Source organism: Nerophis ophidion, linkage group LG07, assembly GCF_033978795.1.
Source record: "Nerophis ophidion isolate RoL-2023_Sa linkage group LG07, RoL_Noph_v1.0, whole genome shotgun sequence".
NCBI lineage: Eukaryota > Metazoa > Chordata > Actinopteri > Syngnathiformes > Syngnathidae > Nerophis > Nerophis ophidion.
The window spans coordinates 34,335,159-34,345,158 of NC_084617.1; the positions used below are offsets into that span (position 1 = coordinate 34,335,159).

The 10,000-nt window shown below is 43.1% G+C and overlaps 1 protein-coding gene across 1 annotated transcript in view; it reads left to right on the forward strand.

Annotated features, from left to right (window-relative positions):
• Positions 1–10,000, forward strand: part of bin3 (bridging integrator 3) — a 165,574-nt gene that overhangs the window by 92,355 nt on the left and 63,219 nt on the right. The window contains exon 5 of the mRNA XM_061906066.1: positions 5,420–5,556. Coding sequence (XP_061762050.1) covers positions 5,420–5,556 — 137 coding nt within the window. The remainder of the gene's footprint in view (positions 1–5,419; positions 5,557–10,000) is intronic.

Below are 10,000 nucleotides of genomic sequence, written 5' to 3' on the forward strand. Positions count from 1 at the left end.
TGCAATTGCCAGAAATTTAGGAATTTCAACATCTACGGTTCATAATATCATCAAAAGGTTCAGAGAATCTGGAGAAATCACTCCACGTACGTAAGCGGCATGGCCGGAAACCAACATTGAATGACCGTGACCTTCGATCCCTCAGACGGCACTGTATCAAAAACCGACATCAATCTCTAAAGGATATAACCACATGGGCTCAGGAACACTTCAGAAAACCACTGTCACTAAATGCAGTTGGTCACTACATCTGTAAATGCAAGTTAAAGCTCTACTAGGCAAAGCGAAAGCCATTTATCAATAACATCCAGAAACGCCACCGGCTTCTCTGGGCCCGACATCATCTAAGATGGACTGATGCAAAGTGGAAAAGTGTTCTGTGGTCTGACGAGTCCACATTTCAAATTGTTTTTGGAAATATTCGCCATCGTGTCATCTGGACCAAAGGGGAAGCGAACCATCCAGACTGTTATCGACGCATCGTTCATAAGCCAGCGTCTGTGATGGTATTGGGGTGCATTAGTGCCCAAGGCATGGGTAACTTACACATCTGTGAAGGCACCATTAATGCTGTAAGGTACATACAGGTTTTGGAACAGCATATGCTGCCATCTAAGCGCCATCTTTATCATGGACGCCCCTGCTTTTTTCAGCAAGACAATGCCAAGCCACATTCAGCACGTGATACAACAGCGTGGCTTCGTAAAAAAAGAGTGCGGGTATTTTCCTGTGCCGCCTGCAGTCCAGACCTGTCTCTCATCGAAAATGTGTGGCGCATTATGAAGCGTAAAATACGACAGCGGAGACTCCGGACTGTTGAACGACTGAAGCTCTACATAAAACAAGAATGGGAAAGAATTCCACTTTCCAAGCTTCAAAAATTAGTTTCCTCAGTTCCCAAACGTTTATTGAGTGTTGTTAAAAGAAAAGGTGATGTAACACAGTGGTGAACATGCCCTTACCAAACCCCGTTTCCAAATGAGTTGGGAAATTGTGTTAGAGGTAAATAAAAACAGAATACAATGATTTGCAAATCCTTTTCAACCCATATTCAATTGAATGCACTACAAAGACAAGATATTTAATGTTCAAACTCCATCCATCCATCCATCCATCCATCATCTTCCGCTTATCCGAGGTCGGGTTGCGGGGGCAGCAGCCTAAGCAGGGAAGCCCAGACTTCCCTCTCCCCAGCCACTTCGTCCAGCTCTTCCCGGGGGATCCCGAGGCGTTCCCAGGCAGGCCGGGAGACATGGTCTTTCCAACGTGTCATGGGTCTTCCCCGTGGCCTCCTACCAGTTGGACGTGCCCTAAACACCTCCATAGGGAGGCGTTCGGGTGGCATCCGGACCAGATGCCCGAGCCACCACATCTGGCTCCTCTCGTTGTGGAGGAGCAACAACTTTACTTTGAGTTCCTCCCGGATGGCAGAGCTTCTCACCCTATCTCTAAGGGAGAGCCCCGCCACACGGCGGAGGAAACTCATTTCGGCCGCTTGTACCCGTGATCTTATCCTTTCGGTCATGACCCAAAGCTCATGACCATAGGTGAGGATGGGAATGTAGATTGACCGGTAAAGTGAGAGCTTTGCCTTCCGGCTCAGCTCCTTCTTTACAACAACGGATCGGTACAACGTCCGCATTACTGAAGACGCCGCACCGATCCGCCCGTCGATCTCACGATCCACTCTTCCCTCACTCGTGAACAAGACTCCTAGGTACTTGAACTCCTCCACTTGGGGCTTGGTCTCCTCCCCAACCCGGAGATGGCCCTCCACCCTTTTCCGGGCGAGGACCACAGACTCGGACTTGGAGGTGCTGATTCTCATTCTGGTCGCTTTAGACTCGGCTGCCCACCAATCCAGTGAGAGCTGAAGATCCCGGCCAGATGAAGCCATCAGGACCACATTATCTGCAAAAAGCAGAGACCTAATCCCGCGGCCACCAAACCTCAAAAGTCATAAACTTTTTTTTTTTTTGCAAATAATAATTAACTTAGAATTTTCATGGCTGCAACACGTGCCAAAGTATTTGGGAAAGGGCATGTTCACCACTGTGTTACATCACCTTTTCTTTTAACAACACTCAATAAGCGTTTGGGAACTGAGGAAACTAATTGTTGAAACTTTGAAAGTGGAATTCTTTCTTATGCTTGTTTTCAGTCCTCTTCTGTATTTTACGCTTCATAATGCGCCACACATTTTCGATGGGAGACAGGTCTGGACTGCAGGCGGGCCATTAAAGTACCCGCACTCTTTAGTAACACGTGGCTTGGCATTGTCTTGCTGAAATAAGCAGGGGCGTCCATGATAAAGTTGCTTGGGTGACAAAGTATGTTGCTCCAAAATCTTTGTGGACCATTCAGCATTAATGGTGCCTTCACAGATGTGTAAGTTACCCATGCCTTGGGCACTAATGCACCCCCATACCATCACAGATGCTGGCTTTCGAACTTTGCGCCTATAACAATCCGGATGGTTATTTTCCTCTTTGTTCCGGAGGACACCACGTCCTCTGTTTCCAAATATAATTTGAAATCTGGACTCGTCAGACCACAGAACACTTTTCCACTTTGCATCAGTCCATCATAGATGATCTCGGGCCCAGCGAAGCCGGCGGTGTTTCTGGGTATTGTTGATAAATGAGTTTTGCTTTGCATAGTAGAGTTTTAACTTGCACTTACAGATGTAGCGACCAACTGTAGTTACTGACAGTGGCTTTATGAAGTGTTCCTGAGCCCATGTGGTGATATCCTTTACAGACTGATGTCGTTTTTTTATGCAGTACCACCTCAGGAATCAAAGGTCCGTAATAGCATCGCTTACGTTCAGTGATTTCTCCAGATTCTCTGAACCTTTTGATGATTTTACGGATCGTAGATGGTAAAATCCCTTAAAGGGGAACATTATCACAATTTCAGAAGGGTTAAAACCAATAAAAATCAGTTCTTAGTGGCTTATTTTATTTTTCGAAGTTTTTTTCAAAATGTTACCCATCCCGGAATATCCCTAAAAAAACCTTTAAAGTGCTTGATTTTCGCTATTTGCCTAAGCCACTGTCCATTTCCCTGTGACGTCACATAGCGATTCCATACAAATAATGGCGAATAGCACAGCAAGATATAGTGACATTAGCTCGGATTCAGACTCGGATTTCAGCGGGTTAAGCGATTCAACAGATTACGCATGTATTGAAACAGATGGATGCAGTATAGAGGCAGATAGCGAAAACGAAATTGAAGAAGAAACTAAAGTTATTGAGCGAATAGCTATTGACGCTATTCGGCCATGCATGTCCGTCTTAGCGTCACCGGTAAAATGTGCAGACCAAACGATCAGGACTTTCGCATTGACACTGGATCAACTTAAATCCGTCGATTGGTAAGTGTTTGTTTCGCATTAAATGTGGGTGGAAGGAAACGCTGGATGTAAATATAGTTTCAAATGTACATACAGGTAGCCTAAATAGCATGTTAGCATCGATTAGCTGGCAGTCATGCCGCGACTAAATATGTCTGATTAGTCAATAAAATCAACAACACTCACCTTTGTGATTTCATTGACTTTATCGTTGGGAATGCATCTGCTTTGAGTGTCGCAGGATATCCAGACATTCTTGCCATCTCTGTGCCATCTCTGTCGTAGCAACTTAAATCCGTCGACTGGTATTTGTTTGTTTGACATTAAATGTGGATGGAGGGAAAGGCTGGATGTAAATATAGCTACAAATGAGGCATAATGCTTCAATATGTACACAGCTAGCCTAAATAGCATGTTAGCATCGATTAGCATGCTGTGCTAATCGATGAACATTCTATGTAAATCAACTTGAATCCGTCCCTGATCCTGTTGATACACCCTCCGACAACTTACCGACAAGGCATGATGTCTCCAAGGTATCGGAAAATAGTCGAAAAAACGGCAAATAACAGAGCTGATTTGACTCGATGCGTGTGATGTGTAGGGAAAAATGGCATTCAGTACCGATGTGATGTCACGTTCTGACGTCGTCGCTCAGAAAGGGATAAACAGAAACGCGTTTAATTCGCCAAAATTCACCCATTTAGAGTTCGGAAATCGGTTAAAAAAATATATGGTCTTTTTCTGCAACATCAAGGTATATATTGACGCTTACATGGGTCCGGTGATAATGTTCCCCTTTAATTCCTTGCAATAGCTCTTTGAGAAATGTTGTTCTAAAGCTGTTCGACAATTTGCTTACAAAGTGGTTACCCTCGCCCCATCCTTGTTTGTGAATTACTTAGCATTTCATGGAAGCTGCTTTTATACCCAATCATGGTACCTACCTGTTCCAATTAGCCTGCACACCTGGGGGATTTTCCAAATAAGTGTTTGATGAGCATTCCTCAACTTTATCAGTATGTATTGCCACCTTTCCCAACTTCTTTGTCACGTGTTGCTGGCATCAAATTCCAAAGATAATGATTATTTGCAAACAAAAAAATGTTTATCAGTTTGAACATCAGATATGTTGTCTTTGTAGCATATTCAACTGAATATGGGTTGAAAATGATTTGCAAATCACTGTATTCCGTTTATATTTACATCTAACACAATTTTCCAACTCAGATGGAAACGGGGTTTGTAGATAAATGGAGCGGAGTTAAAGTAGCGTTTTTTTCCTCTATAAAAATACTCAAGTAAAAGTATAAGTATGTTGCATTAAAACTACTCTTAGAAGTACAATTTATCCCTAAAGTTACTCAAGTAGATGTAACGGAGTAAATGTAGTGCGTTACTACCCACCTCTGCAAATCGCCCAGCCCTATATCCCACATTTCTCATCCGATATGAACCCTTCCACCATCCACATACTCCACACACCCTGGACATTCAAGCCAGCATGTTTCCCATTTTTTAAAAATTCCATGATTCCCAGGGACTTCCAACAAGCGGTAGAAAATAGATGGATGGATGGATGGACAATGAATGGGCAATATACAAAACTCGGCATAGCTCGGTTGGTAGAGTGGCCGTGCCAGCAACTTGAGGGTTGCAGGTTCGATTCCCGCTTGTGCCATCCTAGTTACTGCCGTTGTGTCCTTGGGCAAGACACTTTACCCACCTGCTTCCAGTGCCACCCACACTGGTTTAAATGTAACTTAGATATTGGGTGTCACTATGTAAAGCGCTTTGAGTCACTTGAGAAAAGCGCTATATAGATATAATTCACTTCACTTCACTTCACTCTCCATAGCCCACATTTCTCAACCGATTTTGAAACGGTCCACCATCCACGCACTCCTGACCCAAGACATTGAAGCAGTTCACTTGTATCGGCACATAGGGCAATAGTTTATCTTAATTTTCATCTTTAAAGAAACCTATCTTGTAGCTAATGCTGCGCATTTCAATGCCAATATTACCAATAACCTCCATTCCTGTGTTTGTGTGTCCCAGCAATGTCTAAAGCAGCAGTGAAGATCTCTGCGGACCTTCTCAGTAACCCGCTGTGTGAACAGGACCAGGCCTTCCTGGAGTCCATGACGGCTTTGGACACGGCCATGAGGAGGATGGACTCCTTCAACCAGGAGAAGGTCAGAATTGTACAATCCCACTCTCTTATTTATCTGTTTGTATTTTTGGAATCAGGTATGAAATACAACATGTAAAATGTTTTTACGTTTGTCAATATTTTTACTCGTACTGTCGGCTGCAAACTGTCGGTGTCTTTTCCGTCTGTTGAGTTTTTTAAAGCATCTGCAGCGATATCCCCTTAGGCCCAAGCTGCTGCTTGTCAGCTGTCAACATGAATGACTTGTACAATACGATAGACACATGTTGTCTATCGTACATCAAGGTAACTAGTTTTATTAAATGTTTGTGTTTTGCTTTATTCAGCGCCTTTATTGTTTTTAATTAATCAGTTAAATCTATTTTTGTTTTCTAATTTGTATTATTTATTGTATATCTTAATATGTATTTTGTTTTAAGTATAGAATATAAACTATATCTATAGATTGGGGGTGTCCAAACTTTTTCCATTGAAATTAAAGCATGCGGGGACTATTTGAGATTTTTTATTTTAACATACAGATTTTTTTTTTTAACCTGTAGGGCTCCCCTCAATTTTGGTCCCAGGGACCCGGAAGAGTCTAGGTTATATAAATGTTAAAAATAAGTTGTGTATTATATAAACTCTTATTATTCAAAATCAACTGCAATATAAAGTAAAAACTTTTTTTTAGTGTGTTGTGGCCTTTTTCTTTTAAGGAACTCTTGTTTTTAATGGTGAAAACACAAAATATTTAAAAAAATTTCACCAAAGTGTAATATTTGATGTGAAGTGCCTGGAGCCTTAAATAGGTCAATAATTCATTACACCACTGATTGTAAAACAATGTTGAGCATTTAAAGTATAAAGAACAAAAAAGGTTCCAAAAGGCCTCTACTAATAAAAGTGTTAAAAAAAACAAGTCTTACATTTTTTATAATTTTTTTATTTTCAACACTTAAATCTCTAGATAAACTTCAGATCTATTCATTGATTATTAGTTATGTTTATGTGGCAAACACCGGAAATATGGAATATTTTCCCACCAAAAAATGTCAAATTGGACTATTTGATGTGAAGTGGGGTGGGGGGTTATTCGTACTGTATGTAAAAAGGTGCGCTTGTAAGGAGAGACAAGAAAGAGTGAGAAAAGCCTGTAGTGTAATGCACGCAGCTAAAAGCAACTGCGTGAGAACGTATACTCCAATACTCACGATATAATAATTTTCTTTATCACACGGAGACAAACCCACAATATATCCAGTTTATTCCATATATCAACCAGCCCTACGCCTGATATAAAAGCATAATTTTGGCACAAAGATAAAGAAAAACATTTATTTAGGGCTAGTGGTGAGTGAAATAAGTGATATGTATTGTGCCTATTTAATATAGGGTATTTCATATTTGAGAAAGGACAATACAGGCAAGTTTCACTTACTTTTATCTTGCAGTGTAAAAGTGACGATTAGGGTTCAAATAAAAGTGCAGTGTAATCTCACATTGTTTTGCTTCCAATCGGGCCAGGACAGACACAATAAGAGAAAACAATGTATCGTGAGAAATCCAGCCCAGGCTAGGTGGAAGTTGCTGATAACGAAGGTCGTTTCGAACCATGTTCCTTTCTTCATATCAGTGTATCTTGTCTCACTCAGTTATTTTGAGTGGAATCATGGCCACTGCATCACACTATTACTCTATGCATTTCATTTTCCAGTCCGATTGCAATTTTTTTTTAAACATTTTCTCTTTGTCCCAATCCCAATGTGAGACAAGAACACATAAAGCTTTCTCTTTTTTGTGCGTTCTAAATGGTAAAAAGACTGCTAGCAAGAGGTGGCTAACAATGCAGGCAATGGGAATTGACCTATCAAGGCCCCTAAAAACATACCAAAATCTCATACATGGTTTTATGTAAGTACGTTTGCAAAGTAGTAACAGGCACATTAAGAATTATTGGAACTTCCTTATATTAGAGAACCAGCTACAAGTTTTACCTTAATGGCCGGTGCCCCCTAGACCAAAAAGTATCTATTTCTCTGCTATAGTCCGTATGGGCCAAAGCTGTATTCAGTTGTAATACTTTTTTCCACCACTTGTGGCAGTAATGACAATATCAAGCAGAAGAAGTCTGGAGCTAAAGTAATATAGAAGTTTATTCAGCGCAAAAAGTATGACTTAAGTAGTGAAGGTGTATTTTCATTTACACTTACATGTTATTGACAGTTTGGTTAAAAAACATTCAATCTTATTTTGGGTTATTTAATTTAACACTGGGCAGAACAGTGGGAGAGGGGTTAGTGCATGTGCCTCACAATACAAAGGTCCTGAGTAGTCCTGGATACAATCCCGGGCTTGGGATCTCTCTGTGTGGAGTTTTCATGTTCTCCCCGTGACTGCGTGGGTTCCCTCTGGGTACTCAGGCTTCCTCCCACCTCCAAAGACATGCACCTAGGTATAGGTTGATTGGCATCACTTAATTGGCCATAGTGTATAAATGTGAGTGTGAATGTTGTCTGTCTATCTGTGGCGGCCCTCGGATGAGATGGCGACTTGTCCAGGGTGTACGCCGACTCCCGCCCGAATGCAGGTGAGATAGGCTCCAGGACCCCCCGCGACCCCAAAATGGGACAAGCGGTAGAAAAATGGATGGATGGATGGATAATTTAACACAGCACAATTGTGTGTGAATGTATTTTCGTCACAACATAATCGCATGTAAATGTATATGTGTCAGTTATTTGTCAGTCACTTTGTATGCAGTATATTTCGTTAGTACTTATTTTTCTAATCAGCCTGACCGAAGGTTTGTGTTAAATAAATACAAATCTTTGTGATTCACTTATGCTTTCATTTCATTTGACAAGGTTTTAAACTGTATGTAGGTTAAATATAATTAGTGAATATGATTAAAATCAAGAGTAGGATTAATAATTCCAAGATGGCGGCGCCCAGACGGGCTGCGACATCGCGGAGCTCTTGGTAAATATGGAACATTTGGCAGAAATACTGAACGATTCTGCAAACTTCATGGCTGGCTCACATCGTGGTCACTCCGTGATCACTTACGACCGCCAGACACTTCTGGATGTGGACAGATCGGGCTGTTTTGGACTGATAGACGCATGCTTGCTAGACCTGCTAACTAGCACGGGACTACTTCGGCGGCTACATCCAGCGGCCTGTGAAGCAGCGGAGTATAGTAGCAGCGGGGGCCGTCTACGGAGCAGACGCAAGCGGTGTGATCGGAAACGCGGATGCCGATATAAACAACTTTAACACTTACTAATATGCGCCACGCTGTGAAGCCACACCAAACAAGATTGACAAACACATTTCGGGAGAGCATCCTCATAGTAACACAACATAAACACAACACAACGAATACCCATAATCCTTTGTATCCGTGACAAGTCCTGAATATATTTTACACCCCCGCGCCGCCAACCCCGCCCACCTTACTGACGCGGGGTGTATAAAATAGTCAGGAACACCATGTCACACTGGACCAGGAAACCACGACATAGCTCAAGATCCCCTTCGAAAGCCTAAGAACTAGGCATCTTCGGCTCACAGGATGAAGGGGGCTGCCGCGGTGGGGGCGGCTTGTACGAGTTCCGGGGGAGCGGCAGAGCTCGGGTAGATCAAGTCCAGTAGAGCCAACATGTTAGCAAAAGCAGCATCCAGCTTATTTTCCAGAACACAAAAGCGCTCTTGGTGCTGCTGGAATGCCGTGTTCATGGCTGTGACACTTGGTGCAGGGAACCCTCGGGAGGTGAGCGGGGTACGTGCCAAGTCTTTGCCGTCTGGTTCTGACATGACCAGAACGTACTGTGACGGGCCAGCGGGAGAAGAAAACGGCTGGAAGACGATGACGTTAGCTGTCAGCGTATTTATTGACAACTTGGAATGTGTGTGTGGTGTGTAAGTAACCCAAAGAGATGAAATGTGACTACGTGTGAGACTTATCTGAGCGTGGAGATCAGAGGGTGTTGAGGGTGCGTGTTGATCATGTCAGAGGTTTCCAATTTGGGCAAGCCAGGCTCGAGCGTTGGAGGACAGGCGGAGGATCAAGGGGAGGAGCGCGGCGTCTTGGTCGGTAGGCAGGCGAGATGTCGATGTTCAGGGAGGTAAGGGAAGATCCACGGGGGTTTTCAGGTTGACGAGACACACAACTCGACAACGAGGAATGACGACGGGGTGCTGGAAAATGACACAACAAAAGAGACGATGAGCACAACAGGGAGGGAGCACAGTGAGAGAGAAAATGCATGCAGGAGAGCTGGAGACCTGTGGGCTTACTGTACAGCGTACGTGAAGCTACGTTCTGGGGTCAGGTCTCAGGTTGTGCTGGATTATGAAGGCTGATCACTCATCACAGACAGGTGGGTTGATTGCGGAGCGTTTGCAGCCGCGCTGAAGCGCGCTCGCAGCCGAGAGACAGCGCATATATTAGTGGCCATCGGCGCGCTTGTAAGGACGCGCAA